Source organism: Humulus lupulus, chromosome 1 (genome assembly GCF_963169125.1).
Source record: "Humulus lupulus chromosome 1, drHumLupu1.1, whole genome shotgun sequence".
Taxonomy (NCBI): Eukaryota; Viridiplantae; Streptophyta; class Magnoliopsida; order Rosales; family Cannabaceae; genus Humulus; species Humulus lupulus.
Window position 1 is genome coordinate 225,075,005 of NC_084793.1, and position 24,960 is coordinate 225,099,964.

A 24,960-nucleotide genomic window follows, 5' to 3' on the forward strand; every position below is an offset into this window, starting at 1 on the left:
AACCTTTTTCTGAATACTCATAGAAAGAGCATAGTGCGATTATCCACCAAAAAGTTGTAATTCTCCTAAGGCTTGCGAAACTCAAGAACCCTAGTTCTTTGATCATGGCAGTGGGATTCAACATCAATAATATCACTAAGTGGACGTAGGTTATTACTACACAATTGGGGTCGAACCACTATAAATCACTTGTGTCATTTTTTTACCAGTTGATTCCATTCTTGATTGCTTTTTTATTTCTTTGTCGCTATTCTGACTCCGTGTCATTGGCCAAATCAAGGGTCAACATTCTGGTGCTTTCATTGAGAGTTGAACTAAAGAAGCTTTAAGAAAATCAAATGGCAAAGACATCCAAGAGAGCTGGACAGACCGCTGGCGCTGCATCATCTCAACCTCCTCCTCCAAATGTGGCTGAGAATGAACAACATTTAGAATTTGAAGAGGAGGAATTAGATTCGGAGACGCTGAGAGCAACACTTGGGGTGTTGCAGGATGAGTTGGCCAATCTGAAGGCTAATCAGGAGAATGCAGCGAAAACCTTGGCGCTGCAACAAAGGGAGATTAAGCGTCAGCGCCAGGAGCTGAATGAGCGGCAGGCAAACATGGACCGTTGGCAGAGGGATGCCATGGTCGCTCTTGAAGCATCCATTCAATTGGCTCGAGGACAGGCTGCGCCAGCCTCTCAACCAGATCAGCCATCGAGTGCGGCACCTCAGCGGGCTCCCAATCCAAGTCCTCCGCTCCAACCAGCAAGTCGTCAAAGGGCGGAGCAGCCACCTATGGCTCAGGATGATGTCCCAATTTGGAATCTTAAGCAGCAGCTGCCATCTCAAGTTGGTCACGGCAATCCCCAGCGCCAGAGGCAGAATAGGGCCGGGCAGCCGCCCCGCAGCCCTAGACGCCCAGGGAACGAAGAGCCAAATCCACCGAGCAGGGGGCAGCGTCCTTCTACCAACATAAGGCACAATGAGTCAGGCTCTGCAGTCGGGGGCCCCCCACGACATAATAATGCACGGGGACCCAATGACCAGCACAGGCCTCCCCCTGACGCTCGGGAGATGCCAGCCCGAGGAGGAAACAGTGTGAGCATCCAATCGCGCCATAGTCAGCCACAGTTTAGAGACGGCCATGACTATAATGAGGTTGATTCTGGCAGGGGGAATGCTGGTCGGATGAATGAAGGAAGAGGTGGAGACAGAAACCCCCCACCTAGAGAAAATAGGCTGACGAGCCATAACGCTGGGGAGCAGCCCCGACAAAATAACATCTTTGATCGGCTAGGAGTTAGCGAGCAGAGGCATGGGGATGATGATTTGAGGGACATACTCAACGACCGTCGTGAGAGGCATGATGAGTACGCGCCTCTAGCACCGGTTTCCCCAGCAATCCCAGATGTGGTTCGGGTGCAAATTGATGCTCTAAACCAGGCGGTACAGCAGTTGGTCGGGAGTCGAACATCCCACATAGAGTACAACCAGAGGAGAGGCACTCTGTTTGTGCAGAGAATTTTTGTGGCAGAAACTCCCAGCAAGTTCAAAATGCTAGTACTGCCAAACTTTGATGGGTACGGAGACCCAGTATCTCACGTCAACAAATTCGAGATACAAATGGATATTCAGAAGGTGTCGGACGATGCCCATTGCAGGATCTTCCCCGCTACACTATCTGACACCACCCAGGAGTGGTTCTTCAAGTTCCCTCCTGCTAGTATAGTATCCTGGGAAATGTTCGTGAAGGAATTTTACGGACAATTCTATGCGGGTCGCGTACACCCCAATGAGGCAACCAGCTAGTGGAGATCTGCCAAAAAGAAGGAGAACCCTTAAAGGAGTATATCCAGCGTTTTTATGCGGGCAGCAGGTGGAGCCAAAACAGTGGGTGACGAGGGAAAGATGATGGCCCTAACTGCCGGGGTCAGACGCGATTCTCCCCTCTAGAACAGCCTAAGGAAGAACGGGGTAAAGAGTACCCAGGAGTTTTTGGATTGAGCTGATTGATACATCAAGCTCGAAGACACGATTGCCAACAAGGGGAAATCACCTATGAAAGACAAGGGACCAAAAGAAGAACCAACCAAGGCCGCCAACGGGTCGGATAAACCCAATGGCAATGGCAAAGGTAACGAGAACGGAAATGGCAAAAATGGTGGAAAAAGGGCAGGCAATGAGTCGTCAACGTCTGACAATAAACGCCCCAAAGGCAATAAATATGAGCTGAGATTCACCAACTATACGACCCTTGTCGAAAGTCAAGCAGACGTCTACCAGGCAACCAGCTCTAATGTTCCTTATAAGCGACTCGCACCTATAAGGAAGGATATCTCCAAGAGAGATACAACAAAATTTTGTCGTTTTCACAACGACTACGGACATGATACCAATGAGTGTAACCAGTTAAGGGACAAAATTGAGTTCCTGATCAGGCAGGGACATTTAAGGAGATAAGTGCGAGCCACAGGAGGGTCTCAGCGAAAGGTTCAAGGTGGCAATGAGCAGGCACCTGCATGCCAACGGTCGCCACCTTTATAGCCAGCTCATATGGCAGGTACGTTACTCACCATCTGTGGTGGCCCACACCTTGCAGAGGACAGTGGGAAGGCAAGGGAGCGATACGCTCGAACCCTATGCCACAACCAGGACATCGAGATGATGAGTGTGGAGGATCGAGCACCAAAGAAGGCTCGAACAGATGAGGAATTGATAACCTTCTCTGAGGATGATGCCCAGCACGTACGATTCCCACACTCTAATCCGCTGGTTGTTTGATGTTCAAATCACCAACATGATGGTTAAGAGGGTGTTGGTTGACACAGGAAGCTCAGTCGACATCTTATACAAGTCTTCACTGGAAAAAATGAAATTGTCCGTCAAGGACCTGGAGCCATGCAACCAAACCATTTATGGTTTGTCTGACGAAGGGCTCACCCCAACTGGGTCGATTAGGCTCCCAGTTACAGCAGGAACTGCACCTGCAAACAGGACATTACTCACTACTGTCATAGTAGTTGATTGTCCTTCAGTATATAATACTGTAATTGGGATGCCAATTTTGGTCGACCTGCGAGTCGATACCTCAATATGGCACCTTACCATGAAATTCCCAACCGACGCAGGGATAGGATGCATGTTGGGAAATCAGTGGGAAGCGAGGGAGTGCTACAACGCCTCGATATCTAAGGCGAAGAAAAGTGTATCGAGGGAAGTTGCCAGAAAAGAGTTACAAATGGCAATTAATGTACAAGCCCGATCAGGTGATGATGTCACCAAATAGGGCGTTGCCCAAAGTAAGGACAGAGATTTAGATCCTCACTTTTGGGATTTTGATGAAGAGATAGGACCCATCGAGGACCTTGAGGAGGTCCAACTCGATGAAGAAAATCCGACCAGGGTTGTGAAAGTCGGTAAAAACTTAGAGACAACAACGAAGCAAGCACTGGTGGAATTTTTGAGGAAAAATTAGGAAGTCTTTGTCTGGTCGCACAAAGACATGGTTGGAATAAACCCTGCAGTCATTAGCCATGTCCAGAACATAGACAAGAGTTTTCCACCAGTACAACAGAAAAGGAGGTTGCTCGACAAAGATAGATCAAAGGCTCTAAAGGAAGAAGTCGAGAAGCTGAAGGAGAATGGATTCATCAGGGTAGCATTTTATCCATCATGGGTCTCTAATCTCGTGCTTGTTCCCAAGCCGAATGGAAAGTGGCGAACATGTGTGGATTTCACAGACCTTAATAAAGCCTACCCTAAAGATTGTTTCCCACTCCCTAGAATCGACCAACTGGTCGATGCCACTGCAGGGCACGAGATTTTCTCATTCAATGATGCATACTCCGGATATAATCAGATCAGTATGCATCCTTCTGATGAGGATCACACTAGCTTTCGGACTGATACAGGGCTTTACTGTTACAAAGTAATGTCCTTCGGTTTGAAAAAAACTGGTGCGACTTACCAACAACTGGCCAACCACATGTTTAAGAAGCTGATCGACACAAACATGGAAGTATATGTCGATGACATGCTAGTTAAGTCGAAGAAGGCAGAAAGGCATATATGGGACTTGCAAGAATGCTTTAACGTCTTGAAAAAATATCAGATGAAGCTGAATCCCCTCAAGTGCTCCTTCGGTGTAGGATCAGGGAACTTCTTGGGATTTATAGTAAACTTGCGAGGAATTGAGGCCAATCCTGAGAAGATCAAAGCCCTGGTCGATATGAAATTGCCAAGGAAGATTAAGGATGTTCAAAGCTTGACCGGAAGAATTGCTGCTCTCAATAGATTTACTTCCAAGTCTACGAACAAATGCGTCCCATTTTTTAATCTACTGAGAGGCAACAAGAAATTTGAATGGACGGAGGAGTGCGAACAGGCTTTTCAAGCTTTGAAGACGCACATGTCGCAACCACCGATTCTATCAAAGCCGATTGATAAAGAAACTTCATCTACTTGGCGATCACAGAATACGCTGCTAGTGTTGTCCTAGTAAGAGAAGAAGGAGGCATGCAAAAGGTTGTTTATTATGTAAGCAAGAGGCTAATAGGAGCGGAGCTGCGGTATCCAACTATTTAAAAATTAGCCTATTTCTTGATCTTAGCCTCTAGGAAGTTGTGGCCCTACTTCCAAGATCACCCAATCATAGTTTTGACCGACCAGCCTACGGCAAGTTCTGCAGAAGCCAGAAGCCGCAGGCAAATTGTTGAAATGGGCGGTCGAACTTGGGCTGTTTGATATTTCTTACTTGCCAGGAGCAACAATAAAAGGACAGGCTCTGGCCAATTTCATCGCAGAACTCACTGGTCATCTAGATAGTGAGCAAGAAGAAGCGCCTGAAGAGCCTGAGCCTCAAATCCAAACTCCCTCGTGGAAGTTGTTCACAGATGGTTCTTCTAATGAGCACCATGCAGGAGCAGGAGTGATTTTGATAACACCTGAGGGGCATCGATTTCACTGCGCAATCAGATTTGACTTCACTGCTTCTAACAACGAAGCTGAGTATGAGGCATTACTCGCAGGATTACGGTTAGCCAGAAGCATGCACATAAAGTCACTTGAAATCTACAGTGACTCTCAGTTAGTAGTCAATCAGATCATTGGAGAGTACCAGACCCGAGGTTTAAAAATGGTCACTTACTTGAATAAAGCGAAGGATCTGTTGGCACAGTTTGATAAGTACATTCTTCAGCAAGTACCTCGCGACCAAAATTCAAACGTTGATGCTTTGGCCAAACTGGCAAGTGCCAAGGATGTCGACACTCTGAACATAGTGTCAGTTGAACGACTATCTGCACCAAGCATCCAAGCAGAGGAGACCTCTTTGGTGATCCAAGCGGCGGATACATGGATGGCACCTTACATAGAGTACCTGACGCAAGGCGTGTTACTGACGAACAGAAACAAAGCTGGGACCCTTCAGCAGCAGGCTGCTAGGTATATCCTGGTCGATGGAATCCTGTACCGAAGGGGATACTCAATGCCACTCCTCAGGTGTATTTCGAAAGAGAAGGCCAAAGAATTGATGAAAGAGGTCCACGAAGGCTTTTGTGGGGACCATGCTGGGGGGCAGAGTTTATAAAAAAAGATCCTAAGGCAAGGATACTTCTGGCCATCAATGAATGAAGACTCGATGGAATTTGTGCGGAGGTGTGACAAATGCCAAAGGTTCTCCAAAATTCCACGAGCATCCCCTAATGAGCTAAAACAGATGCAAAGTCTGTGGTCGTTCATAGTCTGGGGTATAGATCTAATAAGATCTCTGCCCACAGGAAAGGGCAGCGTCAAGTACGCCGTAGTGGTCGTCAATTACTTCACTAAATGGGCCGAAGCTGAGCCACTCGTAACCATAATGACCAAGAAAGTGTTGAATTTGTAGTCAAAAACATCGTGTGTCGCTATGGATTGCCAAGAAAAATTGTCTCAGACAACGGCACCCAGTTTGATAGTGATTTGTTCATAAATTTTTGCGAGCGACATGGAATTATCAAGAGCTTTTCTTCAGTCTCTCATCCTCAAGAAAACGGACAAGTCGAGGCAGTTAATAAAACGCTAAAGGATACTCTGAAGAAAAGACTTGAGGAAGCGAAGGGGGCATGGCCAGAGCAATTGCCTGAAGTCCTTTGGTCGTACAGAACTTCCCATCGAACAGCAACAGGCCATACTCCATTTTCCTTGGCCTATGGATATGAGGCTATGCTGCCTGTTGAGTTAGATCCTCCGTCGCATTGAAGAATAACATACGAACAAGGCTCCAATAGCCAGCTGTTGATGGAATCTCTAGATTTGGTCGATGAAAAGCGTGAGCAAGCCCAACTCTGAGTAGCAGCGCACCAGCAAAAGGTCACCCGGTATTTCAATTCTAAAGTACGCGAAAGGAAATTCAGTGTCGGGGACCTAGTACTTAGAAGGGTTTTTCTCAGCACCCACGATCCAGCCACTAGAGTACTCGGACCTAACTAGGAAGGATTGTACCAAATTGAAGAAGTCATTCAACCAGGCACCTATAAAGTTGCTCGCTTAAATGGAGATCTTATTCCTCGCTATTGGAATGGAGAACACCTGTGCAAGTACTATCAATAAACAATTCTTCATAAAGGATTGGCTTGTATTAATTTTACTTTTTACAAGTTATGAAAAAGGGTTGGTCATTTTATGTGACTGATCGCTTATAAGTGTAAGATCATTTTGTTGATCACTCGTACAGACATGTTTTGTCCATTTATTATGAGAAATAAAAGGGACTGTGCGCAGCCAGTCATTCTTGCCAACTATTGTATTTATTACAAGTATTTGCTCATTATGTGTGTTATTTTGTTGTATTGTCATTTTTACAAGTCTTCATTCCGAGCAGAAATGTTCGAACAGGTTTCGGTCAAGGCAAGTGACCGAGGACATAAAGCTCCTCAATCACTTGGGGGCATATAAGGCATCTAGTAGGCAAAGCATATCTAAAGGTATGTAAACACATGAGCAAAATAAGTGAAAGCATGCTACGATACTTAGAGTATTTTTCAAAATTTTGTATTTTGTTAAATCAAACCAAAGTACTATGCTAAGTTCGGTCATGCGAACAGATGTTATAATAAAATGCAAGTATTATAATATCAAAAAGGAAACCTTTTACACCGCGAGTAGTTACTGCTCGGATGTAAATGTATGATTAAAAGTAAATGCTGCCCATGCAGCAATTAAAATAATTGTTTTAAAGTACATAGAAATAATAAAAAACAAAAAATATAAAAACATTATAATCAGGACGTAGGAGGGTCTTGTAGATTTTCTTGGTCGACTGCAGCTTCGGCTTCATTGTCCATGCCTTCGACGCCAGTGGCCAAAGAGATTTCAGGCGAGGCTGGGATCTTTGCTCTTTCTTCCTCCTCTAAGCGAGCAACGCACCGGGCTATTTCAGTCTGCCTCATGCACTCGGGAAGATAGCTGAAATTGGCCATTTGGTTGTGTTTCCAGAAATCATAGAAACACTTGGACGTGGCACCCTTGTACCTCTCCAGATTGCTGGCGTTGGATTTTTCGAGATCATTGATCTGAACTTCCAACTTCTCAGCCTCTTGCCTGCTCTCAATCAGGTCCGCCTTGAGCTTTTTGGCTTCGCGAAAATTGATGAGGTGAGACTCTTTGTACTTCTCCTTTGCCTCTAGAGCTTTGCCAGAGAAGCCTGCTTTTCCTTCATCCCCTCAGCCATTTTATTTTTCTCCTCGAGCAATGCCGCATTTGCTTTCTGAGCCACCTCAAGCTGCTCGTTATATTTTGCTTCGACGGCCTTAAGCTCCTCAGTGTGTCATTGCTCAGACGACTTGGATTGCTAAGTGATGACCCCCGAGCAGAGCCGGCTGGCAGTCACAGACAGCATTGCCTACGATCAGAACAAAAGTTTAAATGACTATTATAGATAAAAAAGATTGTCTCAACAGGAAGAGACAACTTACACTGGCCAGCTCGTTTAGAGCGCGGTTCAAGATCTAGTCGACATCCATCGACTCTATCCCAGCCATAGCTTCTCAGCTATGCTTGTGCCTCAGGATCCTTGTCATCCTGTCCTTGGCCGATCTTAGAGCGCGGCTCGATATGTCATCCCCTGGTTGAACAGGGGCTGCTGGCTGTGTCTGATCAATAGGAGCTGCTGGAGAAGGGGTCGACTCGACCGGTGCAGGCGGAGTTTGCTACTCGAGAAGATGGAGGTGGTGTGGTATTTTTTGAAGGACCAGATGATGGAGGGTCCTCAGTGCGGGTTTTCTTGGCCGGAGGTTCTTTGCTGCACTCCCCGTGATGCTGCCTGCTCGCCTTCTTCTTGCTTGCAGGAGCATCAGGCGCACTGTAGTGATCGAACATCTCTTCGGATAGCATGTCTGCAAGAAGGAAAATACACACAGTTAGATAGTACAAATAAGTGAGTATCCTATGAAAAAGAAGGAAACAAAGGCAATTGTAAGTAAAATACCTGAGCTATAATTATTGGTCGCTACATTACTGAACTACTGCTACCCTCACTTACTGCCTGGAAGAAATCTGAATCTAAGTTTGGAGTATACTTAAAGTTGCCGTCCCCATCAAATAAGTGACAAGGAATTGGCAAACTATCTAAGAGAGAGAGATTAGTACTGTTCTCATCTAAAGACTCGTCGATAGGTGCAAGGGATTCAGAAGCTTTCTTCTTTCCCTTTCCCGAAGGGGCAAGGGGAGCGGCCGCTCGCGAGGTGCTGGAGGGTTCCCTGATTGTCACTCCAGTTGGTCTCCTCCTTTGAGGTTGCGACACATCTGGGTGCTGCTCGGGAATTTCCTCGCCGGTGGTACTCCCCGTCGTTGACTCCCTCACATCCTGGTCAGGTGCTAGAAGCCCGACCAGTCTCAGGTTGGCTTCAGTGACCAGTTGTTTGACACTCTTCTCTACGTCAGTCATGCTGGCCAAGAGTGCTGCTCGGACTTCCATTTCTGGAGTAGGACCCGGTCGTAGCCATGGACCTAAAATATGCTAAATCTCTAAGGGGAATGCGAATAAAATACAAGGAAAATAAACGACCAGGAGAGCAAAGATATTACCTCCTTGGATGAAGGCTAGGTTGTTGGCCACCATGTCGGTAGTCAAAAAGTACTCCATGTGGTACTTCCCCACATTAGAGATGAAAGTGGTCTCGCTCAGAAAGGTGTGGGTCGTTTCCTGGTGGAAAAAATGGAAAAACCCCATATTTTCTTGGTTTGGGTTGGATTTGAGGTCGAACAGGTAATTGACCTCGTGTGGCGTAGGAACAGGCCACTTTTTATGACTGTAAAGGATATAGAGTGTGGAAAGCATTCTATACCCGTTCGGGGTTATTTGGAAAGGAGCGACCCCAAAATAGTTGGCCACTCCTTGGAAAAAATGATGGAGATGCAGAATCACCCCTGCCTCAATATGAAACTGCGACCAGGCGCTGAAGGCGCCTCCAGGTAGGTTTGCCCGCTGGTCTCTGGTGGGTTGGACTAAGGTTACCCCAGGAAGTCCATACTTCCTGATATAATTGGCTATCATCCTAACCGTGATTCGGCTAGGAGGAGCAATGTACCATTCAACGGCTGGTTGAAGGACATTTCGAAGTTGGGCTTAATTTTGGATTTCTGTATTAGGAGTATTTTCATCTCGACCACTGGTCGAAGGAATTTCAACCCGAGGAGCAGGCTAATTTGAAGAAGGGTTGGATGATTTCTTTTTCTGGGCTATAGACTTTACTCAACCCATGTTTTGAGGTGGGGTCAAAGGATTACTTGGGGTGTTTCGAGAAAAAGGGATCTCCAAAATTAGCCGTGACGGTTGTTTTTCGTCCTCAAGCAGTTGGGCAAGCAGATCATCATCGATTGGTCTCTCACCTCCCCACAGATCTTGCATGAAAATTTGCGAACAGAAAAGGGGAGATGAGAATCTAATGGCCAGAAGGATCAAGATGTTTAAAAGTTGGAATAATGTTGCTCGTGTATAAATGTTAAGCTTTTATACGACTAGCAGCATTTTGACAAAAAACACTATTTTTCAAGTGAACAGTTTGGAAAATGGATTAAAAAGCAGAAGTGAAAAGATTTTCAAGAAAAACTTTTTGACTCTGAAAGGGCGGGAAAAACCCAGTTTTTTCTACAAGCTTAGAAATCGAATTTTTACTTCGATTTCACGCCCTAAAGTTATAATCCTAACTACCCAACTACTTTGTCATCCTAGAAAAATGTTATTCTCCTACCAAATGTAGTGCAAATCAATATGCCCATTTACCCCCAAACAGTTTATTTCAAGAACATTCAAGAACTCAGGATACAAAACAGATATAAAATAGATATTGTATGGCATTTCAACAACTGAAAAGGTCGATAAACTTACTTGGATATAAGATTGAAGCAAGTTTCTGAGACACTAAGTCGGTTGGCTGGACAGAAACTCCGTGGATCGTCGAGTTCGTCTGAGGTTTCTGAGTTTTCTACGCCTTGTTCTTCTGTGTCTTGAAGAGAAAATGAAAAGTAAAAAGTGAAAATTGATCCTAAGGGATTATTTATATTGATTGTAGCACTGTAAAAGAGGTAATCATGGAATTACTTTTTTTCAAAGCATGGAGAAACGCAATAGCCGTCAGACAATTTTTTGGAAACTAAAAAGACATGATTGGTTGCCTTTTTCGAAAAGGCATGGGCGGCTCTGACAGATTTGGTGGGGTACGCGAAGGGTCAGTTTCCTAAGTTTACTTTATGCTGGTCGCAGTAAAATACACTTGGGGGGCAAATGTTTACCCAAAAATGGCTCCTGATGACATGGCAAGAACTTATTACATGTGGTTGGCACGTGGCAGTGTCAAAGTGAAGAGGTGTTGTTCGCTTATCGACCAGCTCCTTGTTGCTTCATTAGATCTCGCGATTATATGCGACCAGCCTGGTCGCATGCTTCGGTTTATTTCCTTTAAAGATACATAATCTTGTAATAACTACATTTATTATTTTCTCTTTATTGCCTTGATACGCTAATATTAAGGATAATTAAGGCCCATTGGCCCATGTAACCCCCTTGAGCCTATAAATATGAATGAGAGGGCTCAAGGAAGGGACTTTTGAACCTTTTTTCTGAATACTCATAGAAAGAGCATAGTGCGATTATCCACCAAAAAGTTGTAACTCTCCTAAGGCTTGTGAAACTCAAGAACCCTAGTTCGTTGATCACGGCATTGGGATTCAATATCAATAATATCACTAAGTGGACGTAGGTTATTACCACACAGTTGGGGTCGAACCACTATAGATCACTTGTGTCATTTCTTTACCATTTGATTCCATTCTTGATTGCTTTCTTATTTCTTTGTCATTATTCTGACTCCATGTCGTTGGCCAAATCAAGGGTCAACAAATTAAAAATTACTTGAAAACTTAATAAGTTACTTAAAAACTCAAGAACTAAGCAACAATTAGCATATAAAATATGGTAAAATAACTCTATTTTGTAGAGTTATCACACATCCTCAGAGAACCATCTTTCTTTTTTATGAAAAGAATTGGTGCGCCCCATGGCGAGATACTGGGCCTAATAAAACCCAAGTCTAGTAACTCTTGTAATTGCACCTTTAGTTCCTTCAGCTTTGCATGAGCCATCCTATAAGGTACCCTACACACTGGTTCTATCCCTGGTGCCAATTAAATCACAAACTCTATCTCCCTGTGTGGAGGTAACCCTGATAGTTCCTCTAGAAACACATCTAGAAACTCACAAACTAATTTGGTTTGTCCTGGTCCTACTGGCATGACCTGGGTGGTATCCACCGCACTAGCTAGGATCCTATGCATCCCCCCTGCCATAGGTCTCTAGCTCTAATAACAAATATCATATGTATACGAGGTCCATGCACAGTGCCAACGAATACAAAGAGATCCTCACCCTCAGGCTAAAAGGTTACCATCTTCTTACTGCCATCTATTGTCGCCCCATACTTGGCTAACCAATCCATACCCAAGATCATGTCAAAGTCAGTCATAACCAACTCTATCAAGTCAACTGACAACTCTTTACCATCCACTGCCACTAGTAACGACCTGACCTATCTCCTGGAAACCACTAACTCCCCAGTAGGCAACAAAGTTCCAAAACCAACTACATAGTATTCCCACGGTCTACACAACCTATCAACCACCCTACTGGATACAAAAGAATGTGTAGCCCCATAATCAATCAAAACTGAGTAAGAAGTATCAACACTAGAAAGCTGACATGTCATTACTGAGGGTCGAGCCTCAACCTCTGATTGTGTCAATGCGAACACTCGAGCTAGAGTCGAGCTGTCCGCCTTCTTTAGTTCTTCCTTCTTCACCCTTGGGCAATCTTTCTTAAGGTGCCCAACTACACCGCATTAAAAGCAGGCCTTCGCCCGACACTCTCCCAGATGTCGTCTCCTGAATCTAGCATATTTTGGATAAGTCCTCCAGCTCTCATGCCCGCATTGGCGGCCAACCTGTGTACCTCGAGGCCTACTATCTGGGCCCGGAACTGTAATAGTATCTGGGTTCTTTCTCTTCTGGTCACTAGGGCCTTCGCCCCTACCATCTCCAATAAAGGGAGGTCCCACCCTTCTATTATCCCTTCTGGCCACGTTCTCGCGCCAGATCTTGTTCTTAGTACCCTCAGTAGTAAGGGCCTTCTCCACTACCTGAGCACAAGTCGCCACTCTAGGTACTGAAGTAATTTTCACATCTCGAGCTATCATAGTGTTTAGCCCTCGAACAAACCTCTCATTCCTTATCATGTCAGTTGGCACCAAGTCTGCAACAAACTTTGCCAACGTGTCAAATTTTAGGGCATACTCTGTACCTGTCATGGTGCCTTGCACTAGATTGCTGAACTCATCAGCCTTCCCAGCCCTCACTGCATCATTATAGTATTTCTAATTGAATAGTTCTCTGAATTCCTCCCGGCTTAGGGTCTTCACATCTCTGGTCTGAGATACCACTTCCCACCAAATTCGGGCATCTTCCCAAAACATGAATGTGGCACAGGCCACTCTATCATTACCTGCCACCCCCTATGAAGTCCAGGATGGAGGTGGTCATACCCATCCACTACTCAGCTCGCAGCGGATCTGGCCCTCCCTCAAAAGTAGGAGGGTGTTGTTTCCTGAAGTGCTCATAGAGAGGCTCCCACCTATTTTTAGCCCCTAACTGTTGCTGTAATACTGGTGCCACAACCAGTGCAGTGTTCCCTGCTGAAACTTGTTGTTGCCTCAACAGGAGAATTTCTTCATCCTGTCTCTGCATCCTAGCTTGCATATCAACAAGCACTTGTTGCCAATTCTCAGGAGCTAGCGAAGGTTTCTGACCCTGGTCATTGTCTCTGGCTGGACTTCCAGTGCCAGCTAGCTCATTTGATTGCCTTCGAAGCATACTTCCAAGCTTATCTGCAGTCAATGACTCAGCACATTAAGTAGCAAACAATTCAACAACTTTCACATAAAGCAATCATGCTAATAAGCAAGTCAGTTTATATCCATGCCCAAGCATAGTGCTAATAATCACATTCCTTATCATACACATAACAGTCAAGGGCCAGGCCCTATCAGTATAACTCATGCTCCCTAAACAAGCATGGAAATATGACATTCATATGTCAACTAAGCACGTAACAAGAATTAACATAAATAGTTATCAAACCCTGAGTCGAGCTTGTCTTCAGCAACGAGTGTACATGTCCAACCAATCTTCAAGAACCAATAAACTTAAACGTAAACCTGGCTCTGATACCAAGTTGTAACGTCCTTCTAATCCAGGACCATTACATTGTGTAATTTAAATAGTTTTTAGCACACTAAGCGAGTCATTTTAGTTTAAATCATGTAACTAAAACTAACCATAGGTTTAGGTACTAGATTTTTTAATCAAAAGTCGACCATTTCATTTAAAAAGTTTAGCTTCCATACATGGGAGCCCATCGTAGTTTAAAATAGTTACAAACCCAAAAATGAATACAAAAGTCGACCTAGGCAACAAAATTAGGGTCCAACCCTAGTTCCAATTGATAGCCTCGGCCAGGTGGACGAGCAGGCCGCAAATGTACATTCTACCCCTAAAGCTCTCCAACTCATGGTTGGTCCAACTTTTCCTTTCCTTTACTTGCACCATTTAGCACCCGTGAGCCAAGGTTCAGCAAGAGAAACATAAAAATGCTTATACGCAATGCATTATCATATCACAAATTCATAACTAGCATGTCAGTAGTAATAACCCTACCTATGCGTGCAAATAACTCAAATAAGTGACTATAGGGTCACACTAGGGCTTAGTGCCCCTCTTTCCCATAACCAGCCTTAGAGCTGGCCAAGCAGGTTTGACACTTAACATACTAGACGACTCTAGAGGTGTTCAAGCATATATCTCGCTTCCAGGTTGACTTAACCCTATTGACTAGCGTTCTGCACGCTATTACCACCCTCCCTTCTAAGCCAAGTCCTTTAGCTTTCAACTAATAAGTTAAGTCTTTCAACTTTCGACTAATAAGTCAAATCTTTAACCTTCAACTGATAAGTCAAGTCTTAACCTTAGACTGATAAGTCGAGTCTTAACCTTTGGCTGATAAGTCGAGCCTAGCCTTCGACTGATAAGTCGAGTCGCTTAGAACCAATTATACCCTTAACTATTAAGCCAAGCCTTGATCAAATAATGTAGATAAATATTCAGCTTATAAGTTGAGCTTCCCCAATAAGATATACAGACCAACAATTATTACATAACATAGGTAACACATCACATTTAATATGTTTAATAAAACATTCTCATATAACGTTAACCATGTACCATAATTGGGCAAAGCCCTAAACGCAGACCGGGTGCAGTTTTCTTACCTCAGGTCCGAGTGTAAAGTATATTAAAAATGACCCTCCAGCATGTTTTGTTCCAGAGCTCTAGCGATAACCTAGTCAAAATCATAATAAATAACATTCATCAATATCGAGTAAATAAAGGCTTATGGACCGAGTCCAACCTCCGAGACGTCGAATTCGACTAAATTGAGTAGTAGGATCGATCCTGAGCCTTTAGGTTTGAGTCCCCAAACTCAAACCTCCACAATGCCGAAAAACCCCTTCAGTGCCGCGACCCAAGAATTTAAGTCATGGCCTGCCCCAAGTCAGACTTTCACTGGACATGGGCGTAGCCCATAGGCATCGCGGCACAAGGGTGAATTATTGAACCGCATAGGCTTTTAGGTTCATCAGGGGCGCGACGCGGCCCCGCGAACCCAGTTTTTCCCCTGCTTTCCTCAGCCAACCTTACCCAAAACCATCCCAAATTATACCCTAAGCCGGAATTAAATCCCAGTACAACTTCAACATCACACCAGCTGCAAAACATCAACTCAATTTCCCTCAAAACTCCACCAACAACCAAATTCATAACCTTGATCCTCAAAGCTCAAGAACAACAAAAACCAAAACATAACTGAATCAAAACATGGATTGGCGCTCACCTCGACTGTGGATTGAATCCTCCTAGCTGCAGCTAACCCAACTTTAGACCTCAAGCCTTCAATTCCCAAGCCTTAGCTTCTATTCCTTGAATTTCACTAGCTTTGCCCTAAAACCAAGCCAATACTTGAGAGAGAACTGAGTGAAAGAGAGAGAGTTGATTGCTTTTGTTTTCTCTATTTTTGGTTCCCTTCACCTAAAGGAAAAAGTGACTAAGTCACTAACTTTGGTGCAAAATGACCTAAATGCCCCTAGGGCCAAATCTCTATCTCAAAGCCCTTCAAGGGAAATTTTGTCATTTGTCACATACCTCGTTAATCATAATTAACACCTTATAATTCCCTTTACTCCTAATATCCTCGGATAGTTACCAAATAATTTCCCATTACCTGATCAATCCTGGTAATGTACTAAATTATCAAATTACCCCTAGGCTCACCCCGAGCCGGGTATTTGACTCCGTTATGGCTAAACTGCTAACTTGCTATCTAGGATCGCCTCTTGCCGAATAACTCAAATATATCTACATAATAATGTGGTCTCAATCCATAAACACATGAATATACAAATATGCCTTCAACGGGCCAAAATTACTAAAATTCCATTCTAATAAGAAACGGGCGCACATACATATTTAATACACCTAAACATGCAAATTGTGACAGTCAAAGTCTCGTGATCTGTAAGGGGAAAGATCGGGTAAAAGCTGTGCAATCCCACACCGCCTGGGGAAGGTCAAGTGTGATGATTCTAAGACTGTGTAGGTATGAGACTACACAGTTGAAGATGGCTTAATGGATTGATGGGTACTACCTATGCCAACAAGATGCATCTTCTTTTCGGTAACCCATCACTTGAGAACTCCAAAGTTAAGCGTGCTTGACCTAGAGTAATCTCAAGACGGGTGACCTCCTGGAAAGTTTTCCCAGGAAGCGTGCGAGTGAGGACAAAGCACGCTGGAAAGACTTGTGTTGGTTTGTAGGGCCAGTTGTCATTCCAGGAAGCAGCCATAGTGACATGGGGCATTACACAAATCTAGCCATATTATAATATAACTAACTTAATCATATAAAGACACACACACATATATATCACATAAACACATATTTAGCACATAATTTTCATGATTTACCATCCTGGCCCCCTAATCAAGGCCTGAAGCCTTATTAGGTAATTTAGGACGTTACACATGGACTGCCTTGCTAACTTCACTGGAGGGATGTGTTAGAAGTCTTGGAGGATGGAGTAGACACAAATTTGGATCTTTAACTAATGTTGTGGTAGCTACCAACTCAGAAATTGAAAAACTATTATCTTGTTCAGATCCAAGCATGAATATGGACAAAGTGAGAAGCTTGGAGACGAAGTTAGAAGACCTCTTATTCAGAAAGGAGTTGTATTGGAGGAAGCGATCAAGATCGGAATGGTTGATGGCAAGTGATCAAAAAACTCGATATTTTCATAATAAGGCCACTTCTCGTAAAAGGAAAAATGCTATCAAGATGTTGCAGACGGATACAGGCCAGAGATTCACTAATGATATTCAAATCATTGCAGAAATTCTATGGATATTTTCAAGACCACCAGTCCGTCTGAGAGATATATTACTGAGATTCTTTATGAAGTTAACTCACGGGTACAACCTGAACACACTGAGCTCTTATATGCCCCTTTTCTCAAGATGACATTCTTTATGCAGTCCAATAGCTTGGAGCCACAAAAGCTCCTGGCCCAGATGGTTTTCATGCTTTATTTTTTCATAAGTTCCAGGATATAGTTGGCCTGACAATTTGCAAGGTATGTCTTGAAATTGTTAATGAAGGTGCCTCAGTCCGTAAATTTAATAAGACCAATATCGTTTTGATACCAAAAGTGAAGAATCCGCAAACAGTCAAAGAATTTTGGCCTATAAGCTTATGTAATGTGGTGTATAAGATTGTGGCCAAAGCTCTTGTAATGCGAATGAAGTCTACTATAAGACCTTTGATTTATTCCTTCCAGAGTACTTTTGTTCTAGGGCGTTCGATCTACGACAATGTTCTTGTGGGATTTGAATTGTTTCATTCTCTTTTTAAGAAGAACAATGGGAGGAAATGATTCATGGGGCTTAAACTGAATATGAGTAAGGCTTATGATCAGGTTGAATGAGATTTTCTATGACAAATTATGCTTAAGTTTGGCTTTGCGAAGAAGTGGGTAAACTTGATTATGGACTGTGTGACTACTCCTGAGTATTATTTTCTTGTTAATGGGTATCCTCGAGGTCTCCATATTTATTCTTGTTTTGTGCTGAAGCATTATCCTCTTTGATTCGTGCGGTGGAACATCGGGGTGCATTAACCAAATTCAGATGCTCTCGGTGTGGTTTGAGAGTTTCACATTTATTATTTGCTGACGACGATATAATTTATGCAAGAGTTAATACTTCAGATACAATGACTCTTTGTTGCTTATTAGAAACCTATGAGTGCACATATGGTCAAAATATCAATATGGATAAGTCATCGGTGACCTTTAGCCACAATGTACAAAGTGACGATCAAGATGAAGTTGTGAGGGGACTCAGCTTGGGTGTTGTTGTAACCCATGATAAATATTTGGGCCTACCTACTATGGTGGGGCGTAACAAGCGACACACGTTTGATGGGATATGTGAGAGGGTGTGGAAGAGAGTTCAAGGCTGGCGACGTAGTTATTTCTCTGCAGGTGGGCCGGAGGTTCTTGTTAAAGCAGTTTTGCAATCTATCCTTACATATTTGATGAGTATTTTTCAACTTTTGGTTAACCTTTGTGATAAGTTGAAATCTATTCTTATTAAATTTTGGTGGGGATTGACTAATGATAAAAGGAAGATTGCATGGGTTCGATGGGCTGATGTATGTAAACCAAAGTCATTTGGTGGTTTGGGTTTTCGTGATCTTTGATTATTTAACCAAGCTCTTGTGGCTAAACATGTTTGGCGTATATTACAGGATGATCAGTCTCTTGCTGCTAAAATTCTAAAAGATAAATATTTTCGATCTATATCTATTTTGGAAACGAGAGATAAGGCTGGTCCATCACACTTGTGGGCAAGCTTTATGCGGGGATTTGAGTTGTTGAAGAAAGGATTGCGTCGCTTTTATAGGGGATGGATCTACCATTCGTGCTTTGAGGACCCATGGATACCAAGGCCTCGTTCTTTTATGAATTTTGTTCATCAACAATATACAAATATGTTGGTTAGTCATTTTATCTTGCTAGGACGAATATGGGATGATGGGAAGCTTAATCAATTATTTGCTCCTAGTGATGTTGAAATTATTAGAAGTATACCTCTCTCTTGGAATATATTTGAGGATAGATGGATCTGACATTATGGGATGGATGATCAATTTAGTGTGAAGACAACGTATTCACTTGCAGTGCAGCTACATGATGATGAGGGTTGTTCCAACTCTACTTTGATTACTAAATGGTGGAATAGAATGTGGAATTTAGGGATCCTTCCAAAGTTCAAGGTATTTTTATGGAGGCTATACTACCAAGCGATGGCTATCAATTTAATCAAGAGGAAGTTGATTATTGATCCTTGGTCTTCAAGGTGTGGTGTAGATTATGAGTCCACCTGTCATGCTTTAGTTTTTTGTGCTCCACTCCGTAGCATCTCGCAAGAGATTGGAGTTTGGAACCATATTAAACATTGGAGGGAGGGGGATATGGATGATTTATTGGGTTATTTGTTTCATGCATGTCTCAAGGTTGTGTTTGAGGAAGTGGCGGTGGTGCTTTGGTGGATATGGCATGATCGTAATGCATGTTTGTTTAACAAAGTCCAATCTCATATTAGTTGTATTGTTGATCTTGCTCTCAATGGGTTGAGAGGATTCCAAGAATGCAATAAAAGGCTCAATCAGATTATTTCATGGAGAACACCTTCTCTAGGGTGTTTCAAACTTAACGCAGATGCTTCTATGGTTGAGGGGCGAGTTTTTATTGGAGTTGGGGGGTTATTCGGGATGCAAATGGAGTAGTTTGGACTGCATGGTCAGGTAGTATTCCTAGAAATTTCTCTGTTAATGTCTGTTAGCGATTCGTTATGGCTTACAGGTGGCCTCTCATCTGGGATTTAAAATTGCTATTATTGAGAGTGATGCCAGCATAGTGATTGCTTGGATCTTAAATTTTTATGGGACTCATTTGTTTAATCATATTTTGTTTGATGTTATTCAATTATTAGATGTTGTTGGTGGTAGGGGTGCACGACGGACATATTGGACGAGTTTTGGGTGGTTTGTACGGTTTTTTTATTTGACGGTTTTAGAAAAATGCAACTCATACTGCCCAAGTGTGTGGTTTGGGAGTTTTTTTTATGGGAAAACTTATGCGGTTTTATGGGCGGGTTAGGTTGACTTAAAGTTCGAAATTATCAACTTATGATATTTTAAAAAACAAAAAATTATATACTATAAAGTTCAAACTTATACCATTTTTACTCATCAATGTCATCATGAATTATAACTTAATAAAATATTATCGTGTCTCAAACTTGAATTTAAAATTCCACAAAAAATTCTAATAATTAGTATAATAATTATACAAATTATAAATGATATTTGTACGCCCTGGTTTTCCCACGGGCTGATTAGAAGGTCGTGCCTCGGATTAATCAAGTTTAGTCCGAGGCGCCACAGACCGAGGATATTAGCTCGCCCAAATTGCCCAGAATCAGAAGGCCGAAGGTCAGATCAGGGGAGAAGCTCGTATTACGAGCTTCTCATGGCACGAGCTGCCCGTGAAGCTCTGACCCTCTACGAAGTCAACACACGCAAGATAAACGTGCATATATCTGACATCACGTGTCCGATATCCCCCTGACTTCTCGGACACGCAGCAAGAACGTGCGTATCAGACACCCACAGCTGGATTGGGCCGTGCGGCCCATTATCTCCTTCCATGCTGATTAGACCACACTTATGTGTCAGGTTTAGGAATTAATCATGAATGTCACAGAGTTGATATGACAAATGGTAAGGTCACGGAATGACCTCCCTACCAACTTCCAGGTGCCTTCTCCTATAAATATGGAGACCTTGGGAGTTGATAGGGGTTGGAAAAAATAGTCTTTGAAGAACTATATACTTTGTAAACCAAATACCTAGAAGATATCAATAATATTGACTAGTGGAATAGAAGGATTTTAACCTTCGAACCACTTAAAAAAAGTGTCTCGAGTCACCTAGTTCATCCTATAAGATTTCATATCTGTGACGGTTCTACTTTTAGTACTAATCCCTTTCTCTTCTTCTCTTAATTACCTGTTGGCGAAGAACCGCGTCAACAGTTTGGTGCTTTCATTGAGAGAAAGTTCGATTAGTACTACCACCAACATCCAACTATGGTGACTACCCGATCCAGACATGGCAACGAAACAGAACAGCATGATGGGCAGGAGGCCCACCGTGTTGCCATCCCTGATGAGCAAATTCCTGAAGTCCAGCAGAGACCAGGAAAGCAGCCGGCAGGCCAAGACGACACTGGTAGTTCAGCGCCCCGGCCGCCTAATCCGAACCCATGTTATTATACTGCGGTGGAGATGGAGAATGCTCAGCTGAGGAGCCAGTTAGCAGCCGCTGGTCAGCAAATCCGGGATATTCTGGACCGACTACCCCCTCTCGCAACCAACGTTAACGTTGGAGAGAGGCAAGGTGAGGCTCCTAAGTCTCGCCGAGGTAATCGATCCAGGCGTAGCCATTCGGATAGGCTCCCTGCAGCCAACTCCACCCCTTCATCACACCATCAGGAGGCAAACTTCAGGGAAGTGCCTAGAATCGGACAGCAGCAATACAGTCGTTCGGTTAGGACATCAACTCCTAGCTCTCAGCCTTCCTCGAGGACGCCCAGGAAAGATCGAGGAAATTCCCGAAGAAAAGCCGGGGAGGGCCAGCGACGACAGCCCGTCCCCGAAGACCGTCATGCGCCTCATCCAGCTCGCCCAGAACGAGATCAGCAAGCTAGTAGGGCCGAGAGGCCCCCACCAAATTTGATTCGTCCAGATGGAACTAGGATCGCCTCCCCAATCAGGCATCCTCCTTCTCCCATCAGACATCCGTCTCCTCAGCCCGTCCAGGACATCCCGGCCTACGGGGGTAGTAGGGGAGACCCGCCGTCAGCTGGGCCTTCCTAGCGTAGCAAGATGCCAGGGGAAGGATCAGGTTGCAGCCGCCAAAGACGCACCCCGAGCCTATCCAGCAGGAGTCACTGGACCGGTAGTCGATGGAGTGATCTCTCGCGAGGAGACCTGCGTCAGCGACTAAGTTCGGCACAGAGTCACCAGACTACCCAGGGAGGCGACCTTCGAGACCGCCTCAATTCTCACAGAGAGGATCAAGTTAGGGATGGTAGCCAGGCCCGCTCAATGGGGGCCCGATCCGAAGTACGTAACGGGGGGAATGTCCCAAATAACCTGTCTCAAGATAGGAGGGGCAACAACCCACCTAATATGTACAACGGGTCCGGAGCTGTTGAACAGCACCGGAATAACCCAGGATCTCAGGACAAAACCCTAGAGCGCCTAACTCAAATGGAGGAACTGATGAAGAAGCTCCTATCGGAAAAAGAAAAAGACGAATATGATTCAGGGGACGAGATGGAACTCTTCGCCCCCAATATAGCGGCAACGGCATACCCTTCTGGCTTTCGTATGCCCCACTTGTCAAAGTTCAACGGGGACGGAGACCCGTCTGACCATTTAGGGATGTTCAACACCCTAATGATGGCCCATAACATCGGCCCGGAGCTGCGTTGCTTGATCTTTCCTTCCACACTGACTGGGCCTGCCAGGCAATGGTTTAAGCAGAGTAAAAGGCAGTCAATCAGCTCCTGGAAGACCTTTTCGGCTGACTTCAAGAGGGCATTCCGTGCCTCTCAGGCCGCCCGAGTCCAGGCCGATTCCCTAGCTAACGTGAGGCAGCAGCCCGGTGAGACGCTGATAGCCTACTTGAGCAGATTTGCAAATGTCGCTGCTCGAGCAAGGGACGCTGACGATAGCTCCAAGCTCATGGCCATGAGGACCGGAATCCTGGTCGGTGGAGACCTGTGGAAAGAAATTCAAAGGAGGGGAGTCAGCTCGGTTAGCGAATTCCTTAACAGAGCCCAAGAGTGGATAAACTTAGAAGAAGCTGAAGCTTCAGCCGCAGGGACCAGCCAGGTCCCCGAGAAGCCCGCTGGGACGGGGACGGAGATCATAGTGGCGACTCCCGACGTCGCGCAGAATAACCAGCCCGGTGGTGGCAAAAGAAAAGGACATGGTGAAAATAGCCAACACGGCCAGAAGAAGAATAAGTCTGTGGATAAATTCAAGCCCGTGTTCACAACTTATACCGAGCTCACCCAGTCCAGGGAAAATATTTTCCTGGCCAATGCTACTCGGGTCCCCTGGAAGAGGCCGGAGCCATTGAAACACCACAAGGGAAAGAGAGACGCTTCCAAATTCTGCCGTTTTCATAACGACGTCGGGCACAACACCGACGACTGCAGGCATCTCAAAGATGAAATCGAGACTCTCATCCGAGCAGGCCCATTGGCGCAGTACTCGCGGAACAGGGTCCCGGCAAGTCGACCCGTTCCGGAGGTCCCAGCCATTCAGCCTGGGCCTCGGGTAGATCAGGACGTCCTTCCCCCCGTGGTCGAGGGAGAGATATCCACCATCTCTGGAGGGCCACACATGGCTGGCACGAGTAGAGGCGCCCAGAAGAGGTATGTGAATGAATTAAAAGCTCACAACGGAGCGGAGTTCGTCCCGGAGCAACGTCAGTCAAAACAGCAACGGTTAGAGAAACAACCGATAACTTTCACGGAGGAAGACGCAGGCCATGTCCAATTCCCTCATAACGATCCTTTGGTTGTAGCAGTCCAGCTCGCTAACCGGAAAGTAAGGAGAGTGTTGGTGGACAATGGGAGCTCGGTGAACCTCCTATTCCGATCCACCTTAGAAAAGATGGGCCTGACCGTCGCCGAGCTAAAGGCGACCTCGATGATGCTGTATGGCTTTTCGGGAGAGGGATCAGCAGCGATAGGGACGATCGAGCTGGTGATCACCCTAGGAGAAGAGTCTCGAACAGTGTCCAGACTACTCAAGTTCGTGGTCATTGACTGCTCCGCTGCCTACAATGCCATCTTGGGCCGACCTACGCTCATAGCTTTCGAGGCTATCACTTCAGTCCGGCACCTCGCCATGAAGTTCCCTGCTTCAACAGGGGTCTGTACTATCAAGGGCGATCAGCTCGCTGCCAGGGAATGCTACAACATTTCCATGAAGGGAAAATCTAAACCCAGGCAGCTAACAATGGCCATTCAGGGCCAAGAGGAATCCCAGGGACCCAAGGCGGCCCCTGAGATTGAAAAACCTCAGGTTCCCGGAGAAGAAAAGCTCGCCATAAGTGAGGACATTGACCCCCGCATAGGCGAGGACGGGTCCGAGCTCCAGGCTATTGAGGAGCTCGAGGAGGTGAATATTGATAAACAAAACCCATCCCGAACGGTTAAGCTCGGAAAGAACCTCTGTGACAAAAGAAAGGAGGAGCTGACTACGTTTCTGCAGAGAAACCTAGACGTATTCGCATGGTCGCACGAAGACATGATAGGGATCAGTCCGAGCGTCATCATGCACACGCTCCACCTAGATAAAAGCGTCCCTGCCAAGTCTCAAAAGCAGAGGCGTTTAGGGACGACCCGAGCCGAAGCCCTTGAAGAAGAAGTAGCCTGGCTCAAAAAGTGTGGCTTTATCCGCGAAGCCAAATTTCCCATTTGGGTTGCCAATCCCGTGTTAGTTCCAAAGCCAAACGGGAAGTGGCGGACCTGTATCGACTTCTCCGACCTGAATAAAGCCTGCCCCAAGGATTGCTTTCCATTGTCGAGGATCGATCAGCTGGTGGATGCCACGGCGGGGCACGAGCTCATGTCCTTCATGGACGCGTACTCAGGCTACAATCAGATCGCGATGAATCCGGCAGACCAGGAGCATACCAGCTTCATGACCCTGACTAACGTCTATTGCTATAAGGTCATGCCGTTTGGCCTGAAGAATGCCGGAGCGACCTACCAAAGACTAGTAAACAGAATGTTCGCGGACCAGATCGAAAAAAACATGGAAGTGTACGTCGATGACATGCTTGTCAAGTCAAAGACTGCCGACAACCACGTTGCCGACCTGGAAGAATGTTTTAACATACTGCGAGAATATGGCATGAGGCTCAATCCTCAGAAATGCACTTTCGGCGTCGCATCGGGAAAATTCCTGGGTTTCATAGTAAATACCCAAGGAATCGAGGCAAACCCCGACAAGATCAGGTCACTGCTCGAGCTTCCTTCCCCCAGGTCGCGAAAAGATGTCCAAGGCCTCACAGGAAGGGTGGCAGCGCTCAACCGGTTCATTTCCAAGTCCACCGACAAGTGTCTGCCCTTCTACAACCTGCTCTGGGGAAACAAGAAATTTGAGTGGACAGTAGAATGCGAAAGCGCAT

General features: G+C 45.0%; 1 protein-coding gene across 1 annotated transcript; it reads left to right on the plus strand.

The window, feature by feature from the left end:
• The first annotated feature begins 17,892 nt into the window (after positions 1-17,892).
• On the plus strand, positions 17,893-19,470 carry LOC133830190 (uncharacterized). The gene is made up of 4 exons (XM_062260118.1): positions 17,893-18,333; positions 18,430-18,766; positions 18,863-18,957; positions 19,198-19,470. The coding sequence occupies exons 1-4, from the start codon at positions 17,893-17,895 to the stop codon at positions 19,468-19,470; spliced, it is 1,146 nt and encodes a 381-aa protein (XP_062116102.1).
• The last annotated feature ends 5,490 nt before the right edge of the window (positions 19,471-24,960 follow it).

Bases quoted from the DNA above. Each gene is read 5' to 3' on its own strand.
- LOC133830190 (XM_062260118.1), top strand. From the start codon at position 17,893: ATGACTCTTTGTTGCTTATTAGAAACCTATGAGTGCACATATGGTCAA. The intron at 18,334-18,429 runs GTATGTAAACCA...CGTATATTACAG, and splicing joins CATGGGTTCGATGGGCTGAT to GATGATCAGTCTCTTGCTGC. The intron at 18,958-19,197 runs GTATTTTTATGG...GCATGTCTCAAG, and splicing joins GGATCCTTCCAAAGTTCAAG to GTTGTGTTTGAGGAAGTGGC.